Raw genomic sequence first — 27,668 nt, 5'->3', positions numbered from 1 at the left:
TTTTTTATTTTCTAAGAAGACACATTCCATTAGATTAGCAAGCCAAGCTTTCATCTCATCGGAGGAAGCTGGGATAACAGCAATTAGTAATAATAACCAATAATACCTTTCTTTGGTCAAGTGTCACTGCTGCTGGTGTGTTCCCCACAAGCTGTGCTTTCAGATACATGTAAGAAACAACTAAGTTCCCTTCTGTAATGGTGGCCTCAGAAATCGGTGTGCAGCCAGGTGCCACCACCAAGTACAAGACCCACAGCAGCAATCCGCAGGAGTTTCTGACCGAGGAGGCACCCAGGCGTGCCACCATCTCTTGCTTCAGGGCCGAGGGTGGCTGCAAGACACCAGCAGGAGGGGAGGCAGCAGAAAGGCAGCTCCAGAAGCACTGTGGATGTGGCCCTGTGAAGGAGTTGAGGGAGCACTCCTGGGGCCGAAGGAAAGATGGCAACTTGAAGAGATGCACAAAGAGCCCCATTGCCCAGCTCCTTGTAATGAACAGGGTTGTATCAGAGGTCTGAATGTCCAAAACGATTCTTCGGGGTCTCAAACTGCCAGGAAGGCTGTACCTACTGATAACACTTGAGCAGTGGTGCTCTGCAGTTCCTGGTGTGCTTTGGGCCTGACGGCAGACCTCTGTAGAGAGATCCCTCTAAAGACAGGAGTAGAATTAGGAGTTTTAAAAGGGACATTTACATGCTCTAGTACCAACAGAAGTACCTGAGCACTGCAGAGAGGCGAAGGGGTCGGGGCGGGGGGAGCAAAGGACAAGAATTTGGCTGTGCTTAAAAAAAAAAAAGCAACTTGTTGGAATGAAAATCGAAAAGGAGGGAGAGCATGGACAAGGCAAATGTTGAAGGACCCCCACTCCTCCCCTCGGGACTGCGTGCAGCTGTGGCACTGCTGAACACGCTCCTCAAGCAAATGAGGAGCCCAGCTAGCACTGCTGGGCGGTGTGGGTAGCTGCACCAGGAGACCTACAGAAAAGACCCTGAGGGTAGCCCTGGCCTCTGCCATTTAAATTGGTGTTCCTGGGGTTTGGCCCTCTCCATCATGTTCAGTGCCCTCTTCTGTGTGCCACCCACTTAGGGCCAGTGTAAGTTGACTATGGCTAGTTGAGTCTGTGAGAAAATGTGCTGTTAAGGGCTGATTGGGCTTCCGAGTGATGGAGCAGAGCTGCTGAGACCTCCACTAATATGGGATTACAATAATAATAAATAATGATCTGATCTGATAACAGTGCAGCCAGCACACATGATGCAATCTGTGGCCATGCCTGCAGCTTTCCAGAGCCAACATTTCAGCTCCATTCGCTAAAGCAGCTCAAGTGCTCTCCATGGGGACACGAGGGCAGACGGACACTCCCCACTTCTATGACTCCACTCCATAGTATGGTTTCTGCTTCCCCAGGGCTTGAAGTCAGGGCAGCGTTGATGCATCCTGCTAGTGATGTTACCCAAGCTCTTCTCCTGGGTGGGAGCTCATTTTTCAGGGATTATGAATCAAGAAGGACACACAGTGTCCTTCTTGGCACTGTGTGCCATGGCAGGATGCTTTGGCAAACACAAGATATGTGCTCTCAGATCTCTAGACAAAAACTTGTAAATCTCCCTTGCAGGCTAATAATTCAAAATGCTAAGTGACAATTTCCTCTCAATGAACTTCCTCATTTTCTGAAGCCATAAATGTCAGTCAATTGCTGTAGCAGCTGCTCTGAAGTCCTTGGGTGCCTCCAGACATGCAGTCAGATGTTTGTCCAGCTTTCAGGACAAGTTTGAGCCTGGGGCAAAACCAGGAGGTCCAGCTGCCCCGGCATTGGGCAGCTACCACATGCCCAGTCACTTTACCTTGCCGTCATTTGACAAGAAGCAGGCCTAGGCATATATGACAGAGCTGTCCCAGACGTTAGCGATGCCTGGCAGGATTGAGTGACCCCCGCTCCCTTTGCCTTGACCAGCCAGAATGGACCGGAAGATTTTGGGAAAGGACACGGACCTCCTGGCTGGCAGGCTGTGCTCCAGGAGGGAGAGATGCGATCGCCTCTCTTGCTCCCAGCAGCCAGAATCCACTGACCTTTGAGAATGTCTGCAGGGTCTGTCTGCTGTCTCCAGCTTTGGGTGGGTGGAGGACACCGTAGCGGGCTGGGGTTAGTAGGGGACTGTTCTCCCTGAATGGCTTCACCACCGATGGTTATCACTGGCTGTTGTCTTACATTCTCTCTGGGGAATGGGGGGAGCAAACCACAGGGAAAATCCCAAGAGGTTGTAATGCAGTTGTATCATAATTAAAAATTCTACCAAAGCATCTACTGTGTGATTTCTGAGCCTGATTAGATTGGGATCTAGATCATGAAACTTCCCCAGCTAGATCATTGAAATTCCCAACCACCCAGCCTGGCTAGGTAATTATTTTTGGTTTCTATTGGGTTAAATCAAATGCATTTCCTTATGGGACCAAACAGAAACACCATGCTATTGGAAGTGAGCAAAACCCTATCAGTTTTCAAGATGCTAAATGCTGGGCCAGTGAAATGCTTCACTTTAGGCACAAGAAAAGTCCTAATGACTTCACTCAGGCCACTTCCATGCTTAGAGCTGTGCACGGTTTTGCTGGACTGTCCCCGAGAGCTGGGACTTACAGACCAGTGTAGGAATACCTGGGTCCTATCAACTCACACTGGCACTGTAAGACTGATCCTGGCAAAATGGACAGGAGCGAACTGAGAAATAAAGGCACTTCTGTTCTAATTATCACACCCAGCAAAAGAGAAGACCCCGACATGTGTAAGATGCTCCTTCCCAAGCCAGGTCCCGATAAAGGAGAGAAGACCTTTTTCCACCTGTCTCCAATCCATCCCTCCATGCTAAAAAACTTCACTAACAGGAGAGGAGGGGTTTGGCATGCTCAAGATCTTACTTACTTAACCAGCTGTTATCAGAGTATTTGCAGGGTGCATGAACTCTCTTGCCTTACATCACTGCTCCGAGAGGAGGCTGTCAGCTTTCTGATAAAACTCTGTGTCACTTATGAAGACAAATTCTGCATTTTGGGGATGATGCACACTTAAGAAAGATGCCTTATGCCGTTATCATTATTGACTTAGAAGGGACACAGTAAGTGTTGAATCATATACAAGTATTGTCGCTATCTACATCTCAGAGAACCGAAAAGTTAGCTGGCAGATGTAGACAGTGTGTGTATCTCAGCAGGGCAGCCTGCGCAGCTTGGAGCAACTCAGAGCCTCCCCAGAGCCCTTCAGAGGATCCCTTTGCTGTTGCGTTTGCAGCTGACGTGCATATCCCTGGCAGCACGTGCTTGGGTGTTTTTTCCCCCAACATGTATATTTGTTATAACACCTTGGGAAGGAAAAGGGTGCTGCCTTTGCAAAGTTAGATAACTGGCCCATTTCTTTGCTGCCGGATTGGCTGGGAGAGGTCCTGTAAAACCACGCTGGCCAGCCGCCCAGCCCAGCCCTGCAAGGCTGCAAGCTATTTCCACAATTGGCCACTTCAGAGTGGGAGAGGGGGAGGTGAAGACAGTCAGGAAAACTGCATCTCCGCCAGGCTGCTTCCCTTCCTCCTTGTTTTTTCTCAGCGGAGTAGTTTGGCAAGCCTGCTCTGGGTGCCTCCGAGCTCTTCTTGCAACGCCCAGGCGAGTGGGGTGTAGCATTGGCGGCCAGGCACCTGGCCCTCCCTTAGCCGTGCTAGCGCAGTCCCAGGACAGGACATGTCAAGCTGCAACAGCCCCGGGGGCCCTGCTGCCCTGGACTTTCCAGAAGTCCTGAAGTCCCTGCTGGAGTACTCCTTACCCTGGACCAACAAGATGACAGGTAGGATTAAGGGAACGCATGCTGGGGTTTCTGTTTTGATTTCTCCTTCTCCTTAAGTTGCAAGGCAAGAATGGGGCAGAAGATCTTGTTTGCTGCAAGCCCTTCAAGGCTGTGTTTCCCCCAAGTGTCAAAGTCAGATGGGGAGTTCTGGCACTGTGTTGTGCAGCTAGGAGGAAAAACGGCAGCAATGGACTGATTACAAAATCAGTCAAGAGTGCTGGGCTCCTGATCCTTTTAATCTTTGTGCTCAGCTACTTCTTGGAAATCCTCAAAGCTTTGTGCACAGAGAAGGCTTGGGCACAAATCTCCGTGCTCACATAGGACCCACTTCCAGGATTGCCATCCGGGTTGTCCCATGGTTAACAACTGCTGAGCCTCCAGACCCTGCCTCTTCCCAGACACAGACTGTCCAGGGAGCCCAGCCCGCATGGGGCAGGCTGACTCTGTGCAAACTTCGTGTTTGATGCTGCAGTTGTTTATCAGTGGAAATCTGGGGTAGGGAACACAGCAAATGTTGTATTTTGTTTGCGAGAGCTGTACTCCTAGGCTGTACTCCTGTACTCCTAGCTGTACTCCTGTACTCCTAGGCTTTCCTGCTCTCTGTGCAGCATCCTAGAAAACAAATGGAAAGGACCCAGGAGGTTGTTTAGTCTGGGCTTCTGCTGTGCTGAACACTGTGCTCTTGCTGGACTGATCACATCTCTATTGCTGGGCATGCTCCAAGTGCCCATCGCACAACTCTGGGACTCTGGTTTTGGATAGGATGCCACACGCCCATGGCAAGCTGCTTCTTGGTTGTTGTGTTGTCATGTTCGCTGCCCAGTGCTGGGGAGGTGTGTGGGAACACCTCGGCTCAACAAGCTCATGTCTAGGCACGAGTGAGTTGAACGCACAGAAACAAACATGCACTGAGCTCACTCTTCTGTAGGGAGTTGCTACCAGGACATGCAGATGGCTCTGCAGTCGTGAGGGGCAAGCGTGATCCAGGAGCTGGCAGCAGAAAAGCCAGATGCACAATGTGGAGTGGGATCCTGCTCTTGCTCCGGGGTCAATGGGAGAAAAGGCTGCTGCTGCTGCAGCAGTAAAGCATTTGTGGCAGGAAAGGCAGCTGCCTACACCTGCTGGAATACAGCGAGCCCTGTGGCACCCGCACAGCTCCCTGTGGGAAAGGGGTTAATAGGGCAAGGGGAACTGCCATACCCCCTAAGGGACTCAATTTGTCACATTGCTCCGCTGCTGCCACCTGTGAGCTGGCTCTCTCCTTTGCTGAGACTTTGCCCACTAACGGGTGTGTTTACATATCACACAGTACGAAGCTGTGTGTGAGGACCAGGGCATGTTTTCCAAGCTGACCGATACCCAGGTAGAAAACAGACCTGGCTGGGAGGAGGGAGTAACGGCCAAGGGAGGTTCACGTGGCATGGGGCCTTGCTGTGGCTAAGCTGAAGTTTGGCTGCCTCTCTGGGATCTCTGGTCTCCACATCCAAGTGGATTGAATTAATCCAAGGGAGGAGTGCTGGCAAGATTTATCTGTTTGGCAAGAGTTGGAGTGGGGGGTAGAGGGGGGATCAATGATTTGCAGAGGGAATAATTTAGTCTTAACTCAATGTGGCTTATTTGGCAGCTGAGGGTGCTGTTTTGTGGCAGCTTTCCTCCTCAGCCCCAGGAACACCCTGACTCTCAGCATCACCTCCCATAATCCTTAGAATTGTCCTTATTATGCCACTTCCCTCCTCAGACCAGTGTTCCTGTCATGGTCCTCTTCCCACAGAGCTCAGTTCTCTCCTTCTGGGTCTCCATACCTACACAGCACGCATCTGGATTTGCTGGGTCTCAGGCCTCTGTCTGAAATGTGTTCTGCTATTCAAACCTCCCAGTGGGGCTTGTTGTACGTGTCCCCCTGACTCTGTGCCTAGTGCAGGGCTACTTCTTGCTTGCCTCCCTGCAGCATCAGAGTTGGGCTGTTCTGCATCATCTGGCCCTGACAAGACTCCCAGCAGTAACAGCCAAGGCTGCTGCATTCCTCTCCTCACATCTCATTGTCTTCCTCTCTTCCTTCTCAGCTGCAGAGTAAAAGAGAAATTGTGAAAATCCAGGCAGATCCCAGCTTAACCAAAAAGGTACAGCTGATGGTGCAGTGTCTACTTTCTGCTGGCAGTGGCTTGAGCCCCTAATCCCCAGAGGCGGTGAGGAAAAGCTCTCAGAGCAACCTCCCTCCTAGCTGGCAGGGCAGGGCTGATGCCTGAGCAGGGTGCTGTGAGAGGGAACCCACAGGAATGCTCCCCCAGAACTCCTTCCCGCCTTCGGGCCAGGCAGCTAACACTGTACAGGCTAAACCCTCTCCAAGCAAAGTCACAACCCAGTGGTGGTGCAGAATAAACCTTAGTGCAGTGGAGCTTGGGTGGAAATGTGCTGGAGGAAGAACATGGTTGATCTAAAGGGAAAAGCCGTGGAGTAAAGGCTGCTGAGTGGGTTTAATAACCTCCATTCATATGGACGTTACCCAGCAAAGCAGTTGCCATTGAGATCTGCAGGGGGGATGTATGCAGAGCCTGTTCCTTGAAGGAGTGCTGTACAGTACTGAGACACAGTGTCATCCCTGGGGGCCTCCGGCGTCAACAACAATGGAACAAAGTGACCGTGAGAGCCGTAACGGCATGGGAAGCCTGCGGCCTGCCCTGCTTTGGCTACATCCCCTTGCCCTGTTCCTAGAAGCTGCCCCTTCCTGGCCGCACTAGGTTGTGTTCTCTATCTACCACCTACCACTAGCTGTTTCCCAGGCAAAAGCATCGCTGCGAGCCCACTGCCCCTTGCCGAGCTGTGTGTGCTGCCTCTGTCATGTGTGGTCCAACATCTGTGTTTCATTGCCCTGTGTGAAGTGGCATCTCCCTTTCACGCATGTGCTTTTTTCTTCTGCCAGCTGAGCTTGGCAAGGCAGAGGGAGCCTGCAAAGGACAAGCAGCAGCAGCCCTGGAGCATGCTGGGCAGTGGAGCATGACCTGTTCTGCCTGCTTCTTGCAGATGGATTTATCAGCCTTGATAAACGATGCATTAACCTGTGCTGTTCCAGCCTGTATTAACAAGGTGGCCCTTTCCCAGCTCCCCACCGGGCAGCACACGCGCAGGAGTTGTGTCAGGAGTCCCACCCTTGTCCCCTGTGAAGGAGGCAGCAGATTCAGCCTCCCAGCCTACGCAAGAGAAGTAGCTGGCAGGTAGGGCAGCTCCCTGTCTGCTGAGGTTGGATGGGGACATCCCCTGGTCCTCGTTGCAGTAAGGCAACAAGGGAAAGCACCTACCCCACACGACTTCCAATCCATTCCTTTTCCTGGGGTGCGTGGGGATGATTTCAGATCTGATTTTGTATCACAAAGACCATCAGGATTTATTAACAAGGGTCAGGCCAAATTGTGCCTTGCCACAGAAATGAAATGTCCGAGGTTTGCGGAGGGGCAGCTGAACCAAGCAGATGCCTGAGTGTCTACCTGGGAAGAAGAGGTCCCTTTTCTGCTGGCACTTAGGGGGACATCTCTGCCGTGGCACCTGTGGCTCTGTTGGGTGCGGATGAGGCCATCCCAGGGAGGTTGCACACCTTTCCTTTCCCCACTCACAGTGCTATGCGGTAGGTTTGCTGCAGCCGGCCCTTCTGCGGCAAGAGGCAGCAACTGCTGACAGGAGAAGCCTGTGGCTGTAGCGTCTGTCGCTTCTGCGAGCTTATTCATTCTGCAGAAGCTCGCTCAGTATCCACCTGGCAACATTTGCTCCCTTTGTATGTTCAGAAGCTTAAATCCCAGTGCGGCATCCTTGTTGCTGGAACAGGGGGATTGGCTGGGGAATCAGAAGGAATTGCTTGTGATTGTGAAAACTTGGAGAGACCCCCCTCTCCAGCTGCCCAGCTGTGCCAGCAGCCGCAGTGAAGTCCTTCTCCCTGCTAACGTTATATAGGGCACGCCGCTGCGGCTGCTGCTGGCATGATGTAGGACAGAGAGAGATTAGATCCAGGTCATGTGGGAAAGGTGATCTCGGGATCCTAACCGAGGATTTTGAAGGACCGGCTAGAGCGCTGGCACCGGCGGCGGTTCGGGAGCGGTGGCCTCCCGCCTTGACCCCGACGGCCGCGGCGGTTATGCGACCTCCGAGCCCGGGCCCACCGCCCTCCCACGCCGCACCGGCTGCCCTGGCCGCTGGGCCGGGGCCGGGGCCGAGGCAGCAGGGAGCAGCCTGCGGCTGAGAAGGGGCTCGCGCGCGCCGCGCAGCACGGGCAGCCTGCACGGCCCCTCAGCCGGTAACGGTCGCCTCAGGGCGGCGGCGGGGGGGGGGGGGAAGGGCCTCTCGCGCAGGCGCAGAAGCGGCGCGGCCCCTACCCCCCCCCCCGCCGCCTAGGAGGCGAGTGGCGGGCGCGCGCCCCGCGGCAGGCGCTGCTGCTCCTCCGCCACCCACGCGCGCGCTTCCTCCTCCTCCCCCCCGCCTTCAGGAGCAGCTGGCGGTGACGCAGCGCCCGGAGGAGGTGTGGGGGGGCGGAGCACGGCATGCTAATGAGCCGCTGGAGCCTGCCCCTGCACGTGCCCCGGCGGGCGGGGGGCGCGTGCCCGCGCCGGCAGCGGAGGGGCGGGGAGGGCGGGGCCTGTTCGCGCAGGGCCGCCCCCCGAGCGGCGCGGGCCAATCCGCGGGGCGGAGAGGGCGGGGCGGGTCGCGACCGCTTGGGTGGGCGAGGCCCCGGCGCTCATGAATACTGAAACACGCGCGAGGCGTCAGCCGGGTGCGCATGCGCCATCGGCCTCTCGCGCGGCGTCCGCTCCGTGCTCGTCGTTGCCGCCGACGGGTCCCGGAGAGCTGTCGCAGCCTCGCGCCGGGCGCTGCGGCCGCTGGCGACCGTTGACAGCCCGCCCGCCCGCCTACTCGCGGGGAGTATGCCCGGCCGCGCCGCGCGCCAGGAGGCGGCGGCGGCGGGAGGACCAGAGCCCACTGCAGCCGGGGGGAGCGCGGGGGCCGCCGCGCAGCAGGAGCAGCGGGGCCTGGCGGGCGCCTTCCCGCTGGTGCTGAAGAAGCTGATGGAGAACCCGCCGCGGGAGGCGCGCCCGGGTGAGCGCGGGAGCGCGCGCGGGGACGGCGGGAGCGCGCGACACCCTCCAGCTCCCCCCTCTCTCCCCCCCTCCCCCGCCGTCTTCCCGCCCCGTGCCTCGGAGGGCGGGACCCGCCGGGTCACGGTGGGACTGGCCGTGGTGTGCGCGGGGGGAGCGCCCGCGGGAGAGGCCGCACGCCCGGGCCTGGCGTCCTCCCCCGGTACGTCCCGCGCCCCTTCCCCCCGCCCCTCCGGCCGGCTGTGCCAAGCGCCGGCAGCACGGGATCCCAGCCCGCCGGGCTCGGCAGGAAGGGCTCGGCCTCACGGGGCGGCCGCTGGCCTGGAACCGGGCCGCCTACCCGCCTCAGACGCGCAGGGCAGCGGTGGCCGCCCCGCGGGCTGGGTCTCCCGGCGAGCTGGTGTGACTGGAAAATTCAGCTGCTGCCATCGCCCTTTCGGGTGTGTTTAGGTGTCTGCGCTGGGCAAAATGAAGTGCTTCGGATACGAGGGATTAGGTAGAAGTCAGGACGTGACACCCTTAGCTGTCTGAAGTCTCCCCTACCTTTAGACACATAGCTGGAAGCAGCAATGAAAAGGTTTCGAGTCTTCCTTGACCTTAATTGCTGAAAAGTTGTGTGGTGGCACGCATAAACAGCAGATCGCTTCAGATTAGGTTTGGTGATAATCCGTAAGGGTGTAACTGACTGCCTGTGCATGCAATCCTGTATAGGCTGGAGCTATCTCTCTCCCGCTGGTTGTGCAGACAACAGCTGTGTAAATAACAGTGCTGGTGCTTGTAGTCCTCATTGCTGATGGCACACTTTTTTTTTTTACTTTTTTTTTTTTTTCACCTGGCAGTATCTTTACCTTTCTGAGTATCAGTTTGATTTTGAGGAAGGCTCAGGTTTATCTGCACCACTGTAATGCCCATTGTACTGGTGTATAATAAAATAAGTCGCTACGTTTAGGAATTTTGAGGTTGGGAATCATTTTTGGAACATCAGACAATATCCAGGGTAGACCACAGTGCAAGCAAGGTTGGCAGGATTGTTCCTAGGGAGGGTCCTTGTTAAGATCCATTTACTTTGTATGTCTAACATTGCACATCTTGTGATCCTGGTAAATATTTTTTATCCTTTCTGTTAAAAAAAAAAAAAAAAGTCAGCCTCTGATAAAGGTTTTAGTTCTGCTGCTATGGTGCAGGATGCTGCAGTACATAGAATCTTGAATCTACAGCGTTATGGGATTTCTTAAGATACTTCTTCACCCAGTCCTTTTTAAAGGGCATAGTGCCAGCAGGAGCAATTTAAGTTCATGTGTCGAAGCTATGATGGTAGCTGATTGGGATATGGTGACTTTGTCTTAGCAGTGGTTTTCTTGTCTGGAATCATATGATCTGGCCTATGGAGATGTACCATTTTAAAATTAATACGATTTTGAGGTAGTGCATTTTTCTAAAATTAGAAACATTTGATACTTTTCCTTTTACTAGATGACCCCATTCCAGCTTGGGAAGGTGTTCAGCTTGATTCTTTAAAGCTTGCTAGTGAGTCCATTGCATCTTGATTACCCCTTTCCATTCATGCTGTGATGAAGTTCAGATTGTTCTCATTCTTAACATTTCTCCCATAGATTTCCTTAGTCCACCTTGTACTGTTTCACTTCACACCTTGTGGAACTTGTTGCTTTCTGTTTATTTTGATCTCTGATGCTTTTCTTGTTTGCGTATTTGCAAGACAAAAGAAAGAATGCCTTCTGTGTTAGCAGGTGGTTACTCCTAATTTTACAAAAGACTTGTCAGTAGAATTGTGACTCAACTGACTTCAGAGGATCCTTGTTTGTTTTCTGTTTCTTTACAGTGTAGTGACACAGCCAAAATGTTAAATAATTACTAATTTACTTAATGTAGTGGTGTGTTTTCAGCAGGCTTTCTGAGAAAAAACCCTATACCTTTTGTCTAGCATGCCTGTTGACAAAAATACAATTTTCTGTCTTATTCTGCGAGAAACTGTATCAGCTAGCTGCAGTGTCCATTTATAGTCTCCACAAGCTACCTATGGGTTTTCCAACTGCTGTAGGTAATTTGACTACCCAGTAAGCAAGCAGGCTTTCTAATCCTTGTGAGCAACAGAGGAGGACATCCAGTTCCAGCTGAATGCCATCACATTGAATGCCCTGCCATATACCAAGTATATCTGACCGGCCTTGCTGTAAATTGTTGTCATGTACATTGTAGGGAGTAAATGAATAAAAATAATAATCTTTTCATAAAAAGTCCTGTGGGGTAAGGGAAGAGAGTTAGTATTCTGGAGCAGGAGTGTAGGTCTCTCCTATTCATAATGAGCTGCTCTGCATACTCTCCAAAGGATGCCTTAATCACCAGTTGTGTGCTGCTGTGACAGGAGTGCCTCAACAAACATCACAGTAATGGGCATTGGGAATACAGAACCCTATAACCTGTCTTGTTCCATTGTCACAAGTGGGACTAAAGATTTATGGAGCAATCAGCCTTAGTCTGTATAGTGTTTTCAGTATAATTTGACAATATTTTTTGATGAACGAGGGGGGCTTTGTCAAAGAAGTGTTTGTTGTGTTTGTAGCTGGGATAGCACTTGACAGTTGTGGCCAAAATTTTTTTTGATCTGGGTTTGGTTTGTTTGTAGGGGTTTTTTTGAGGAAAAACCAGGATGTGGAATAAAGCTCTTTCCAGGCTGCTGCTTTTGGCTAAAACAGCAGTCTTTCCAACAATTCAAGAACTGGAATGCTCTGCCTAAATTACTTAGCATAAACTAGTGACCTCTCTGTTAATAGCAGATGTACAGCCTAGTTAATACGTCACAGTAGCAGAATGAGGGGGCTAAATCGGACATGAGCTATCAGCTGCAGAAGTACAGTCCAGATTTATCAGGGTGACCTTGAATCACTGCAAATGGAGCCTCTTAGGATACTGCAGCTCTGCTGTCAGGTAATACCTGTTTACACTATAAATATCTTCAGAGAATTAAAGTTTCAGGTCCCTGTGCAGGGGCAGATGGAAACTTACCCCTCAAGATGCAAGCAGTTAATTAGGGTTTCATTAGATATTGTGCACCCAGCAGGATGTTGTGCAGCAGAAATAAAGATTAAACGAATTGAAAGCCAGCGGGAAAATGTCAATGCAAAAATGATCATACAACAGTTTTATCTTTTTATGTATCACGTTTGAAATACATGGGCACCCAATATGCATGTTAACTTCTGCTATTTTAATTTGCTTCAGATATTGCTGTTAGAAGGGGGGGGGGGGAGAGAGAGAGCATAGCTAAACAAAGACAGCACTGGGGGCCCAGTGCTTGTCCAGTTGTCAATGTGTAGCAAAAGGAAAAAAAATCAGATGGTCTTCTCATGTGAAGAAAGGATCTAATCTGGTGTGAGCCACGGATGATAGCAAGAGGAAGTTGGAGGGACCACAGCCTTTTCAGGTTACTGAAGTACAGCAGGATGATGGTGCACATGTAAAAGGCATTAAAAGATGTGAGAAGAGCCATGTATGCCAGCAGTATAGTCTTTTTGGCATCTACCTTCTGAAAAATACTTAAGCCTTACGTTTAGTCTACTAATCACTTAAGGTTTCTTTTCTCCTGTGTTGGAGATGTTGTATTAGATCTTGCAAAACAGAAGCACTGCTGGCTTGCGTTACAACGAGCATAACTTATAATGGAATACTATTGTTTTCAAGAGTAAAGAACGATTTTTTTTTCTTTTTAGTTGACGTTTTGACTCAACATTCACAAGCTTTTTATTATGTTAATTTAAAAAATAAAGTGATTTACAAAGAATTCATTATTGTCACTTGCATTTGTTTTGGTGATGTCTTTAGTAGGATATCATCCACAACCCTCAATGCAAATCTGAGTTTGGTTGTGCAAGGCACTGTGCAAACCTTATGGAAACTCACAATCCCTCATTCACAAGTTGGATGTAAAATGGCGGTTCCAATTTGGTGGGGTGTGCTTCAGTAGTAAGTGAAATCATCTTTATATGTGGAGTAGATGCTGTTTCTTTTCTAGCTTCAAGTAGGAGCTGTTAGAAACATTCAAGTTATTTGGATCATGACTGTTAACCTGCACATTTGCTTTGCCCAAGTAAAAGGTAGGAAAGTTGTAAAACACCCCTGCAAAAAGGAGTTTATGGCAGGGATAGGAGCTGGGAGATGGCAGTTCAGAGGCAACACTGTGAAGTGGCAAGGGGGAAGGCCAAAAGCTGCAAGAAGATGCTAACAAAGCTCAAGTCCAGGAGCCACTGGTCTGAATTTAATGTGTTCTTTAGGTTCTTGCTCTTAGTCCCAAGTCAGTGGCTGGTGAATATTTTCTTACCTGTTTAGTTTAAAATTGGTATCTTCTTTTGTATAAAATGTTCAGAGTATGGTAGGTTAAAATGATAACTTACTTTGTATGGCAGCACTGTTCTTTAAGCCATAAAAAGCTCTTTCAGTCTCAGTTCCACACCAGCTAAGGCAACAGCAGAAGGAATGCCAGTTCTATCAGAATAGGTTTTATATAAATAGGCTTTTCTGATTTAGAGCAGAGTTTTACCCCCACTCCCACCCCCAGTGAAGAAAAATACTCTGTTAGCATATTGTAGCCAGTCTAGAAAACCCTAATGCCAGATTTGTGCATTTTGTTGGACTAACCTGTGTGAATACTGGAGATCCAAACTGGTCCAGTGTATGTCCGTGGAGTCCTTGTTCCATTAAACTGAGTATTTGTCAGCTTCCATGGTAAGAACCAGTTTGCAGTTGGTTAGAGTCCAACTGGTGACCGTTCCTTTTGACGGCAGTGCTGGCTCAGTGCTGGCAGTGCTAGCACTGCTTCTGCAATGCCTCCTTCAGTGCTGGTAGAACTGCATGGCTACATGGAGAACTGGATAGGAAGATAACTTGGATTTTTTTTTTTTCCTGCCAGCTTATTTTTATCTCTTAAATTATGTAATTAATCCATAACTTCAGTTTTCTGCTTGGATTCTGTCCCAGACAATTGTTAAGATTCAGTAGCTATGGGGAACATGGGAACAGCCATTTTTCTGTAATATGTGCATGGTAGTGTAGTAAATGGAGAAAATTTCATCAGTCTTTTGTGGCTTGGGGATGGGGTGTGGGAGTATGCCTTATTAGACATCTCCCCAAAGAGTGAAAATGGTATGTAGAAACTCTGAGCTATCTATAGTGAACAGCATTTGGAGCTATTGCTTTGTGTGGACATGCTGAGTCATTTCAGAAAGAAATTCTTCTAAAATACTGAGCAATAGACATCCAGGTCCCTGGTGTCCTGTGGACCTTTTGACTAATTTTCAAATGTAATCTGAAAACCCATATTCCCTTCTTGTTTGTATCTAGATTATTCTTCTGCACCTTCTTTCTTTGTGCATAGAATAAACTACTCTGCTTCCTCGGAGTTTTCTTAGTGGCTTCCCATGTAATCCTACTTACGAACACTCGCTTTCGCTGTCTTCCAAGATGAGCCTGTGAAAAACAGGCTATTTTGCAGTGACTAGTTAATAAGCTAGATGCAGCATTATATCACACTTTGGTAAGTTATCACAGCAAAGATGCTGGTCTTCAAGGCTACTCAAATGTCTGTGGTCCAGCCGTCACAGGGAGTCAGAGCACTCCATACTGAGTTACATATGAATGTATGAATGTTGCCTTTCAACATCTGATTTTTCCGATGTCATGAGGCAGAACGATAGCTCACTGAATTTCCTTTCACTGGGATTTTGTTAGACTCTTAAACCTTGAGTCTCTCCTGTGTTGCAGCTTGTACAGTGACCTACTTATATCTTTCAGATAAAGAGAAGGAGAAGATAAAGCTTGAGGAAGATGAGGCAGCAGCTGCTAGCACTATGGCAGTCTCGGCTTCCCTTATGCCACCCATTTGGGACAAAACTATTCCTTACGATGGCGAGTCTTTCCACCTGGAGTACATGGATCTGGATGAGTTCCTGCTGGAGAATGGAATTCCTTCCAGCCCTACTCACCTGGATTTGAACCAGAATCCACTCTTGCCTGTGGCTGAGCTGGAAGGAAAGGAGTCTGCCAGTGCTTCCACTGGTTCTCCTGCATCATCCTCTTCCACTGCAGTTTACCAGCAATCTGAAGCAGCCTCCAGCACAGGTAGATGGAATAATATGGGGCTCTGAGGGACTTTTGTTGTTCTTGTATTAAAAGATGCCTCTTTAGATCAAAGAGGAGACATGCTAACCTGTCAGTGTTAGCTGTGGCAGGTGAAGTAGCACAGACATGCTCGATGTAGAGCCTTAGTCCACGTGTCAATTCATGAAGATGCTGCGTCTCCTCTTCTTCCCCTCTCTGCCTCCTGGAAAAAATGAGTGTCTCTCAGTGTGCAGTCTGTTTCTCTTTTGAAATTAGAAGAGCTGAAACACCAACATGAAGTATTTGCTTTCTTGGTATTGCTAATCTAGTGAAAAGCTGGACACGTTGAGAAAAAGCTCAGGTTATTTTACAACAGATTTGATAGTTTGTGATAAGTCATTTGTGCTACCTTGGTGGCTTGGTCTGCTTGGGTGAACTTATGCTAACAATGTACCTCAAATAACCATGCTTAATAGAAAAACAATGAAGCAATCTTTTCATGCTAGCCTGTGAAATGTGAGGACACTTGGAAAAGGTGTGTTAATGATGCAGTTTGATGTTCTGTGGTGCTTTGAAGTGGGAATGGAGGAACAAAGAAACAAAACTGTACTTAAATGGTACTAGGAGACTTCTACTCTTCATTTGTAGTATGGAGATCTTCTCTATTAAAGAATTTAGCAGCTCAGTTTGCTCTAGATTTGGAGTTTAAACATGATAGCCACTAAACTTTCACAATACTATTTTATGAGCAGACTTTACAGAAAGCATTTTGCTCAGGGCCTCTTCTGTGAATCTGTGAGAGAAAGGCAAAATGTGGAACTCCTTCAATAAGACATAGGGTGTGGCTTTTTTCTAGGTTGTGTATGAAAAACTTATTCATTGATCACTACTTCAAATTGCACTGACATTTGCAATTCATGTGTATGAAGTTTGTAAACAGTAGATAAATATGACAAAGTTCATATGAACGCTATCAGTGTCAGACAATCTGTTGGGACATTTGTTTCCTTGTGGTGAAGAAGTAGAATACTGTTGCATTTGTAACAAACGCACCTTTATTTAATCCTTTGTTTGGAAATACAATTATCTGACCTTTGAAGGACCCAGGGACTGTGGTCTTTGGGCAGGCTTGTTTCCATAAGGCCTTCCATGGCACAAAACTCAGGCTGGAACAAGGTTCTCACTTCTTATTGCTGTGGAAGGCGCTTCTTAAGTGTACAAAGCATGTAGTTTTTGCTGAGGAAGTGTTAAGTCTTGTCCTGCATCTATCTATTCATGTCTGTTAGTGTGGCATATGTTCCTAGGGTTTGTATTACAAACTGGACTGTGTAGCTTCTCTCTGTACCAGCAGCTGCACAGCACCAAGCACACCTTAGGGAAATACCAAATAATACTATTAAATGCTGCCCACAGTAGGGCAATAAATAGAGATACCCAAGCTGGCTTCTTAGTTAATTCTCATCATCCTGCTGAATGTATTGTAACTTCTCCTGTTGTTGCCAGAGTCCCCACCACAAAATGAGAGAAATACTCCCAGCCCCATTGATCCTGACTGCGTAGAAGTTGAGGTGAATTTTAACCCCGACCCTGCTGATTTAGTGCTGTCCAGTGTGCCTGGTGGTGAGCTCTTCAATCCTCGCAAGCACAAGTTTACTGAAGAGGACCTGAAACCACAACCAATGATTAAAAAAGCCAAGAAGGTTTTTGTCCCAGATGAGCAAAAGGTAACAGATTTATTGCTGCAAACTTCTCTAGGCCTTGATCAAAACTTATGACTCTTTGCCCAAACATTTTGACATATAAAGCTAATGCGCTATACATACATGATTGGGCAGAAGCACTGCCAAGAATAGAATTGGCAAGCTGTTGTGGTTTAACCGCAGCTGGCAACTAAGCACCACACAGCCGCTCGTTCACTCCCCCCCAGTGGGAGGAGGAAGAGAATCAGAAGGGTAGAAGTGAGAAAACTTGTGGGTTGAGATAAGAACAGTTTAATAATTGAAATAAACTATAATAATAATACTAAATTGTAATGAAAACAACAAAAGAGAGAGAGAGGAACAAAACTCAGGAAAAACAAGTGATGCAACTGCTCACCACCCGCTGACCGATGCCCAGCCAGTCCCCAAGCAGCTATCACTGTCCCTCAGCCAACTCTCCCCAGCTTATATACTGAGCACGACATCATATGGTATGGAATATCCCTTTGGCCAGTTTGGGTCAGCCGTCCTGGCTATGCTCCCTCCCAGCTTCTTGTGCACCTCCTTGCTGGCAGAGTATGGGAAGCTGAAAAGTCCTTGACTTAGTATAAAGTCACTGCTTAGCAACAACTAAAACATCAGTGTTTTATCACATTATTCTCATGCTAAATCCAAAACACAGCACTGTACCAGCTACTAGGAAGAAAATTAACTCCATCCCAGCCAAAACCACAACACAAGTCAACTGCTGTTCTTGCTGTTTCGCTGGTTTGGTATCATCATATAATTACTGGGCAGGAGCAACTTATGCTATACACAGAAATTAGAAGAACTGTCAAGTCACATCCTTGTCAACTGCACTTTTGAAGGCCATGGTATATATTTGCCCAGTGTTATGTCTGGTCCTGCTTTAAGCAGCCTGGGCAACAGAACAGGTTGTTTTCTGTGGAAGTTCATTCCTGAATTGAAACAAAGTCAAGGGAGCATTTCAGTTAGACAGCTTCTTAGTAGCCAAGTCTCTTATCTCCCTAGCTCTAGCAGTGCACTTGGTTTATCCTAAAACAAGACTCGTGTAAGGATGAAATCTTACAGAACTCTGTGGCCTGCATTTTGGTGTCTGAGCCCTGCAAACTGATGAAGGAGATTCTTCAATATAGCAGTCAGTGTGAATGTTGTTATAGAATAAAGAGGTGTCTGTCTGATATAGTTGTCAGGTTGGCATCTTTTTTTTTTTTTCTTTCCTCTTTTGCTACAGGATGAAAAATACTGGACGAGGCGAAAGAAGAACAATGTGGCAGCAAAGCGTTCCCGTGATGCTCGGCGATTAAAGGAGAATCAGATCACAATTCGGGCAGCCTTTCTTGAGAAAGAGAATACAGCCCTGAGGACGGAGGTTGCAGAGCTGCGCAAGGAAGTGGGACGATGCAAGAACATTGTTTCTAAATACGAGACCAGATACGGACCCTTGTAAGCACACCCCTTTTCCTTGTTAGGGCTCCTTGTTTTAGCCTCTTAGACTTCTCTGCCTTCTGTAGAGACTCCCAGAAATAAAGTTTGTGGAGGCTTTGCCATTTTGCATCTACACAAAAAAAAACCCAAACCCTGTTTCTGTTGGCACAACTTGTTCAGGCCCTTTCCTGATCATTGTGTTGCCCAAAATCTTAGTGTCCATATTTACAAGTTTTGTTTTTAACACTGATAGACCATTTTCTGATGTCACACAATAGAACAGATTCACCTGTCTGGAGGAATAGATGTTGATCCCTCCTGACTGGACAGGGCTTTTGCGGTCTGTTCTATTCTCCATTTTAAGTGGAGAAAGAGCCTAGGAGACTCTCCTTGCTTTTTTTTTTCTTTTTAAACTCCTGCTCTTTTCTCCCTCTCCATGACCTCCACCCCCAGTGCAATTGTAAAACATAATTTTAAGATATAAGTAGATGTTGCTGGGCAGCATCATGAAATTATTTCCTCTCCCCTTCAGAGGCACTAGAAAGTACCTGTTGTATAGAACTCTGTTCCTGTTGAAGAGGAATAGGGGAACCTTTAGGACAGGAAGACAGGAAAATATTCAATCTCTTGTAAAAACTGATATATCTTGAGGTTAATGCACAAGCATTATGCAGACCAGAGTCAGTGCAGTGTTGATAAAAATACTGCTCAAACATCTTGGTAGGTTCTAGCTTGGATAACTTCCAGAATCCAAGGAGGGAGAACAGTAGGGGATCTCTCACTTTACAGATATGGACAAATAATTTGCTGTGGGTTTTAGGCTGTGTTTCTACCACCACCCCTCCTTTTTTCCTTGGACTTCTCTCTTGAACTGCTGATAAAGCAGGACGTTACACGTAACTGAGAAGTAAGGGAGATTTAGAAAAAGAGGTCTGGCTCGTTAGGCTGAACCTTGAGGCCCATCTGTTAAGGAATTGCCAGTACCTTATGTTTTGAAGGAAGGTTTTGGGGTTTTTGTTTGTTGTTGTTTGGTTGTTTTTTGGTTTTTTTTTTTTTTTACGAAACAGACAAACAAGCCACTGTTACTTTACTGCACCTTAACTGTTGTACAAGAGCTTGAGAAAGAGTTTTGGTCCTTTGCCTCGTGAACACTCTATGGAACAAGCTATACCCACTCTAAATATGAACAGTTTACCTCACTATCTCCTGTGTAGCAGCGTATCTGGTCTCTCCATGCCTGCTGGTTCTCTCTCCAGCATGTTTCCTGTTACAAAATTAGCACACAAGACTTGCCCTCGCGGAAGTAATCCATTCTCGGCACCAAGCGCTGCTTCAACAGTACGTGGTGTTCAAAGAAAAATGTTATGTGTGATGTTGGGACCTTCTACATGACCTACAACTGCAAGAACCAGAAGCTTTAACAGAAGTATATGTCTAGAAGTCCTCTTAACAAGAGAACCTATCTTAAGATAGTGGCTGTGTCAGAACTCTTAGGCTACGCTTCCTGGGCTAATATTTATATTAGGGAGTAAATGTGGGATAGAAGATGGTTAGGCTAGTTGCCAGTTTGCCTACTGAAATCTGAAAAGTATATTGAAAAAGCATTGGGGTTTATTTTCTATACTACAGACTTCTTGCCTAGCTTGTCTTTTAAACATAATGTGGAAATTGGTATGAGTTTAGACCAATGGCATATTGACTTAAGGAAGTGGAGGAGTAGGCTAATCCAGAATGCTTAAAGTAAATGTATGCTTTGAACTCTCTCCCCTCCGTTATGCTCTTAATTTGACTAGAGTGGCTCTTCATACAGTGTTGGTCTAATTTCTTTCAAACATACTAAAAATTGTCACCCTTTCAGCAGGGGTTTTTCTTTCACAGGGTGGTGTGTGGTGGTGATGGTGGGAAGTATGTTATAAATAAATTGTCACACTTAACACTTTGCTTTGTTTAAAGTGACTTATCTGATTCCGAGTGATGCAACTTTAAAGACTTTTAAAAACAAAGAAACTAAAAAGCACACATGAATCGCCAGTCTTCAGAGTGAGCAGTGAAATCTATGAGGTGTCCCAACACAAACAACTGACGATGACCCTGCCTGCCTGCTTGCCTGCAAGTACCCCACCTGAACTACCCAGGGCTGGGCATGATGAAAAGTGCAAAGTCTCCTTAATTCTGTATATGGCTTTCTTATCTGTCTTTCTCACTGTAACTATGAACTACAATAAGCTTACTTATTGGGGTTTTGTCAAGACACTCAAAGTTCATGTCTCAAAGTCTGTTGACAGCCTGTGTGAATAGTGACTCTTTGTTTTGGCACTTGAGTGGAAGAAAATAGGGAGTTTTAAATGAAAGTGTCTGTATATATTAAGAACTGCTATATTTTAAGACTCTCTTCCCTGCAGTAGAATTAATTTTATTTAATACTGCAGCTCACTTGTGGTACAGTGTAGCATCTTGTGGAGTACCGTGAGTGCAGAATTAGACACACCAGGAAAACAGCAGTCTATGATGTGTCAGACTTCCAGTGCAGAAAAGTACAGCAGATGTATTGAAACAATCCAGAAAGCACCACAGTGTGCCATACAAAGAGTAGTAATAAACCTCTATCAAATGACCCATGTAATAGTAAAACACTTCGGTTGCTTTCCCGCTCCATGGCTACACTGTTGTAACCTGCCTTTTCCTTTGTTTCTTTTATGAAGCTCACTTTCTTTTACGGTATCTTGCTGAAACAAGATCTATTCTTCTGTGAACGATTTAGCAATCATGGAAAAGGTGCTAGTCTGAGCTGCTGATCCCCATGTCTTTTGGCACTCTGAAACTACCAAATTAGTATTAGCTCCGGCAAAACAATGGCTGTTGGCTGCCATATTACAATTTTCTGTCTCTTGACTACATGAGAACTGTGGTGGCGAAAGAGTACTTTGTTTATCTGTTTTATAAAACAGAAAGAGCCCATGATTTCCCACAGTTACAACGGGCAGCTTAAGTATCAAGGCCCTTGTGCTGGTGTGGGAGAGTAGATGAAAGCTTGGACAGATTGCGGGGGTGTTTATTGTGTGTAGAAGATGGAGGAAGTAGGTGGAAGTTCCTTTGTAAGAGTTTCATCAGCAAAACAAGAATTTACTCTCATGTTGAGGAAGCTTAAGAGCTAAATTTGTGTGGGAAGAAAGAGTATTTAATTTCTGGGAAAGTAGTACAGGGCCATGCTTGTAGCCAAAATGGAGCTTGTAAGACAGTAGTGTATTCATGCCTGGAGATTGATAAACAGCATACACCTCGAGAAGAATAATCTTGAAAGCTTTCAGAAGCACAAGTGCTGAAATTATGAGGCACAATTAGTTACCAGCAAAGCTTGACGCTATCATGTTGAACAAGTATTTTGACTTTGCATTTACCCAAGAGATTCCACCCCCTAATTTCAGAGCAGAAAGGCAAAGAGAAAAAGGTGCAAAGAAGCAGCTAATCTTGTAAACTTCATTTAAAAAATAATAAAAATCTTAAAATCCAGAATTCATAACCAGTTTTTTGAAGGCATAACCTTTGTAAAGAGAATATACATTAAATGCAGTTATTGACCTATTATTTTTAATGGACCATGTTCTGAAGTCAAGAAAGTGCTTTTAACTTTTTTGCTGGTTACAAAAGTATACTTACGAGTGTATTATTATAATTTGGGATTCTAAAGCTCTGAGATAATCTTGGGGTGTTCTCTTCAAATAGATGAATAGTTTAGCTCCATGTTGCTGAAATGTCAGCATAGATCTCTATCTGTATCAAGTATTGCTGATTTGGACTGATATTTTTGGTATGTACTCGTCTTTGTTGTTGGTTTTGGGTTTTTTTTTTGGTGATAAAGGCCAAACCATGGATTTAAAAAAAAAAAAAAAAAAAAAAAACAAAAAAACAAAAAAAAACCAACCAAACCACAACCAAAAAACCAACAACCCTGACAGCATGTAAATGTAGCAACTCTTTTTGCATTTATAATTTCTAAATTTTCAGTTAGCTTGGAATGGCTGTTCTTGAAAGTCATGCTTCCTGTTAAAATCACAAAGCTAAAGGGTATTGTAACTGGGCAAGGAGCTAGTCCTTCATTTGGGTCTTGCTGTCTTACTGCTTTAGGAATATCTTTTAAATACTTAGATATTGTATACAGGATTTGGTTTTGCAGTATGTCATGCTATTTTAACAGCAAAATACTTAGTCAGTGAGAATAGTATGTGCAATTCTGTTAGCTTTTTCTGTTGTATCAAAAGCTTACACAATGGAAACTAACAGTGAATGTTCATTAGATCTTTCTTTCTGAGAAGACTGTTAGCAAACTCTTGTGCTTCCCGGTAGGACAGTGCAAATTTGCACATTCTATGATTCGTGTGTCTACGGGTTGCAAAACTGGAAAACCTCACTTTAGGGTGAGTGCGGCTCAACTTTTGTAGTTGGAGAATTTTTTTTTGTTAAGAAGCAACATCTTCAAAGACAGATGAGAAGGTAGTAACTATTTAAAGGAGCGTAGGTATTGCCAGACAAAAAATTCTGTGCAATGCTGAATTCCTTTATCAGTTTTTGCAGTCTTAGGAAGTTAAGCTTACTGCTCCAGAGCTCTCTGCTCCTCTGAGAACAATTAACTATATAATCTTGTTTCTTTGACTAGGATGACAATCCTACCCATAAGTGATAACTTGGGTACGTTTTCATGGTGGTCATAAGACCAATATTCTTTTAGCTCAGTTTGAATGTTAAAAGATGCTGAATTGACACTGTTAAGAGTCTAAAGTTCTCTAACCTTGGAACATGCTCGGTAGAGGCCATAAGTGTGTCTGATGGCTATGTACCCCATTCCAACCATAAAGGGACCATCTCCAAGGGGAGAGAATAAAGGGAGTGCACCTTTCAGCATCACTGCAGGGATTGCCAGTAAAGGGAGCAGTTTTTGACACAGCTGTACATTCATTAGGAAGTGTATTGACACCAAATGGCCATTTCACAGTACTAACTTTGCAAATACATAAACTGTTGATGAGATTTGTGGGCAATGAGTGTTGTCTTATTCTACAGAAGAAACAGACTATGAATAAATGATGCACCACATTTAATACAGTATTGCTTTCATACGTGGTCTTCTAATCTACATATAGTTATATCTCCTTATAATAATGCATTTTTATATTTAAAAATTCCCTAGATGCTTAATCTTTCACCTGTTGCCAAGATCTGCTCCCACTGAAGCCAGTAACAAAGATCTCATTAACTCCCACAGGAAAAAGTCTTTACTCTCACATGGTTATCGTAAAGTTTTAGCAAGCACTGGAGGCATAAGTGTCTTTGCTTTACTCTGGAGCATTCTGTGCTGGGATCAGGTGGATGTATCTCAGATTGCAGGTGCAATGTTGGTAAACTGGCCCTGTCACTTGTTCTTTTACACAGTTAGTGATAGTTTTAATATTCAGATAATCCAAATTCTGCTTTTCTTTTTGCCCTGCATGGACAGGGTGGAAAAAGTATAAACTTGTGCTGGGAGAAGAAATTTTTTTTTTTTTAAAGTTAAGCGTGGCTTTTTGCAGTTCTTCTAGTAACATTTTATTTCTTTTCTGACGATTCTCCATTTCCCTGCTGTGCTGTTTGAAAGCCCAAGGTGTTCTAGCTGTAGAAACCACCTTCAGCATTATCTGCAGGACTGCCACTAGTTGTACCAAATTCATTTCAAGTTGGGAGGTGCAGTGAAAGGCCAGCAGCTTTGGGAATACTGCAATAAAACCACTTGTGTGGAAAAATATTTTTGTGTAGACAGCAGAAATAATGGACTTGCACAGAAGAGAATACTGCTGCTTCAGCCTCGTAAGCCTCCTCAGCATAACAAGGCTTTGTTCCTTGTGATCAGATGCCTGCCTTTTTAGTGAGAGTGGAGGTATCTCGGACCTTTATAAAATCCAGATAGGGATTTTGTTCACCCTTACAGTTTTAGCTGCTAAGCACAAGATGAGAAATGCAAATTTGTCTTAATGCATAAATCTCATATTTTTGGCCACTACATCTAAATCCATAAACAGCAAAATCATTTGTTAATGCTAGTGTTTTGCCTTTGCAGCACTACAAGACACTGGCTGGCTTTCTAGATTCTTAGATAATTACTCTGATCTGTATATCTGCCACTGTAGCATGGTGAAGATAAGATAAACTCACAATGAAAGACTGGGAAAAAGGTAGAAAGAATAGGCTTAACTAAACTTCTGTGGAGATGCTAACATAATGCTAATTGAGAAATTACAATGATTTAATTCATGATAATGCAAATTTGTTGTATAGAATGTAATTTGTTAGTTTGATAGTGTGCTATCGCCTAGTGAGTCACTTTTGGAATGCAAACTTCTTAAAGTTCAAGCAGCTACAGGAGTTAAGGAAATGCTTTGAGGAAGATACATGTATAGATAAACGTACAGATACTTGGCAAGGAGAGTAAAGAATGAAAGCAGGAAGAGAAGAGTAATGCAAGAGGATGACCTGAGCCAGATTGCTAAAACTGAAGCCTCACCGATTACAATTTTAGGACAATTTGGATCCCGTCAGTTTAGCATCAAACAGAAGATACGTACTTGTTTAGGTTTTGGGAATCTCCTTTTCTTGATCTCATTTCCACAGTCCAGAAGGAAGTGAAAGGAATATACAGATAAGGAGGAGAGTTAACTGCAGAAAGGCATGATAAAATAGCTATTGCTTTAACTAAGTGAACTGTTGCACTGGGGCTTGACCTGCTGGTGTGAACTGATAGTGCTGTGTTGTGAGGAAATTGCTATCTGAGGCCCCAATATTTTAAGGCCTCAATTCTGCTGTCATTTCTGCATGGGATGAGCCCTGTATCTGTAGAGAACCATGTGGACTTCACAGGATCTGTTCTTGAATGTGAAGCTCTGCTCAGGCAGTCAGATGCAGAATTGTGTCCTTACACACGATCAGTTGTAGTTATAAGGCTGTTGATATTAAGTGTAATTTGGGTGCCTGTTACATAGCCAAAACCCTTGTTACTTCATTTTCCCAACTAAGGCATGAGCAGAAGCCCTTTGCTGTACAACATCTGTTTTAAAAAAAAAAAAAAAAAAAGTACTTCACATACGTCTAGTAAATTAAGGCATGTGATTTTGATCTGTGGGTCTCAACAAACTTTGCTCGTGTACCTGCCTGAATGTTTTCTTAGATCTGCAGCTATGTCTCAGTGAGAAGGTATGGTGGGATTTGTTTTCCTGAGGGGGCACAATAGCAGCTCTCATCTGTCATGCTGCGGGTGACTGCTTGCTACTGGCCAGGTTCATGGATAGATGCATCCTCTGCACTTTTATGTGAAGTTGTCTGAAATATGGTGATTAACATGATTATTGGAATACTGTATTTTGTATAACTTAGAACATGTAAATACACTTTTAAAATGAATCTGTTCTATGAAGTAATAAATAAGTGCTTCCATTGTAATATCTGAATATTGTTAATGCTTCATGTAGCTTGATTTGGGATTATTTTTTTCCTAGACAACTACAGAAATCAAAACAAAGATTGATGTTGTGGAATTCTAGTCTAGTTGTGATGCTTTCTATCAACAAAAAATGTTTTAAAAAATAGTAATGAGCTACTTAAGCAGAGAAACTGAGAGTTTGAGGGAATTGATTCTCTTCCAGTCTTTCTTTAACAGTAGTCACTGATGACATTTGTAATTGTACTCTTTGCATCCCATTAGCTGGACAGTTGATTTGTTGTTTTTGAGTAGCATTTGGAAAGTGGCAGTATTAATGATTCATAAAGCTTAGTGACTGAGGAAAATTAAAGGTGGGTTTTATTTGTTGTTTTTTTTTTTTTTTTTTTTTAACTATTCTCTCTTTTGGCTCAAACAGATCTGTCTCCACCCTTCAGCCAGACTGCAGCAAGTTGCAATGAAAGTGAGTGACTGTTACTGAAGCTCATTTGTAACCTAGATAGTCTACATCTTTATTAGTTCTGTTATGTACATAGATGACACAGATATCCTGTTGTGATGTGGAGAGAAAGTGATTAATGACTTGAGGTTTTGCTGAGTACATGTTCACTGTTAAGACTTTCATCAGCTTTCATGACCTTTTCTATCTCATATTAAAAGAAAAAAAACAGTGGAGAGAGAATCATGAGCAGTCTGCTAGGAAATACGAACACTTGGGTTTTGAGGAGGAGGTGAGATTGATCCATCAGCCTTCATCTAAAGAGACTAGCCTGTGATGACACTTTCTCCAGCCTTAACGTAACTTCTTTGTCTTTAATGCCATACTGGAGCAGTCTCCTCTCTGCTAACAGCTGCGTCTGCAGTGTTCCATAAATGACAAAGCCACAACATCTTTTGTAGTGGGCAGAGATGGTGGCATCTCTCCCCCCACCCCCCGTTCTTTTTTTCCTCCCCTCTCAGTGTCTCTAGGCTGTAAAATAGCTATGAAACAGCTAAGCATATGTGCAAGTTATTCAGAAAACTCTGTTCCTGTAAAGCTTTTTCAGACATATACAGTTTTTAATTAAATAGTTGGAGGGAACTCCTATCTGCTATATTTGGCCTGAAATTCTGTTGCCTCTTGGATAAAAGTATTTTTATGGCTTCAGATGTGACACTGATCTGTCCCATTCATTCAGTGGGATGGATGATAAATCTGCACAGTATTTATATAAGATATAAATCTGATCTTAGTTTTACTGCGTGTTAAGTTGTTTAATCTCTTGGATGTCTATTCCTTGAGGTTGTCTGTATAATTCCTGTAAATGTAGCTGCTTTTTGAAGCAGTCCATCAAGTGCATTTGAGATCATCCTGACTGAAAGATTCTATAGAAATGAAAGAGATAATAAAGATTGTAAAGTGGCTGGGTAAAACTGTATTGCCATAAATGGTTTTAATTTATATATGACTCTTGTGTCCCAAACTGCTTATTTTGTACATAAACCTACACACTCCTGGCAGCTGATGGGTGAAAATAAAGGTGCTTAAACAGCAATCTAATGAGGAAAGGGCATTTCACTGTTGCAGAGTTGGTATTATTTTATATTTCCATTTATTACACTTTTTTAAATGTATAAACCACAGATTTGAATTCTCAAAGTCTTCAGCTTGGATTTTGTGAGTAGTTTAAATGCTCTCACCTCTCTGCTCATAACTGGTTTTTAAGAAAAAGAAAAGCTTTTGTTTAAAATGTAAAATTTTGACTGTATTAAATTCTGTTAGTACCCTTCCTTTTTAAGAAATAAAATGTATATTCCACTACGCTGAGATCCAGTAATTTTGTTCTCTAGATAGCATACTGTGTGCTGTACACCTCAACTGCCAGCATTACACCTGCAATTTACACTGAAGTTGGTAGACATGAAAGCAGCTGATCACCTTTTAGGATTAGGCTCTTGCTGTGCATTTCCCATGTGTTAACTGTTAGGTGTGCTGGTAACAGGTATACAATTCTCTACTTTTATTTTCTGGATTAATTGATTTCAAAAACTTTGCAAGGTTTTGC

General features: G+C 45.2%; 1 protein-coding gene across 3 annotated transcripts; it reads left to right on the top strand.

Moving 5' to 3' along the window:
• Positions 1 to 8,578: 8,578 nt before the first annotated feature.
• On the top strand, positions 8,579 to 27,431 carry TEF (TEF transcription factor, PAR bZIP family member). Of its 3 annotated transcripts, XR_012775479.1 has the most exons (6): positions 8,633 to 8,902; positions 14,707 to 15,033; positions 16,516 to 16,736; positions 17,968 to 18,179; positions 20,115 to 20,335; positions 26,042 to 27,431. XR_012775479.1 is itself a non-coding variant. In XM_075499805.1 (5 exons), exons 1-5 carry the CDS (start codon positions 8,731 to 8,733, stop codon positions 26,082 to 26,084), a joined length of 975 nt encoding a protein of 324 aa, XP_075355920.1. In that variant the 5' UTR covers positions 8,579 to 8,730; the 3' UTR covers positions 26,085 to 27,431. The 3 variants fall into 3 exon arrangements, 2 of the variants coding, with proteins under 2 accessions (XP_075355920.1, XP_075355906.1); XM_075499805.1 differs by lacking the exon at positions 20,115 to 20,335 and having other exon boundaries at positions 8,579 to 8,902; XM_075499791.1 differs by lacking the exon at positions 26,042 to 27,431 and having other exon boundaries at positions 20,115 to 22,052.
• Positions 27,432 to 27,668: the final 237 nt, after the last annotated feature.

The sequence above is a fragment of the Mycteria americana genome, chromosome 1 (assembly GCF_035582795.1).
Source record: "Mycteria americana isolate JAX WOST 10 ecotype Jacksonville Zoo and Gardens chromosome 1, USCA_MyAme_1.0, whole genome shotgun sequence".
NCBI classification, from domain to species: Eukaryota; Metazoa; Chordata; class Aves; order Ciconiiformes; family Ciconiidae; genus Mycteria; species Mycteria americana.
Note: the sequence above shows the minus strand (reverse complement) of the source record. Positions and strands in the feature narration are given on the sequence as shown.

What these genes read in the sequence shown, in the direction of transcription:
- TEF (XM_075499805.1), top strand. Translation starts at nt 8,731, where the DNA reads ATGCCCGGCCGCGCCGCGCGCCAGGAGGCGGCGGCGGCGGGAGGACCA. An exon ending in TGAAGCAGCCTCCAGCACAG is followed by an intron (nt 15,034 to 16,515) that starts GTAGATGGAATA and finishes TGTTGTTGCCAG; the next exon opens with AGTCCCCACCACAAAATGAG. An exon ending in TTGTCCCAGATGAGCAAAAG is followed by an intron (nt 16,737 to 17,967) that starts GTAACAGATTTA and finishes CTTTTGCTACAG; the next exon opens with GATGAAAAATACTGGACGAG.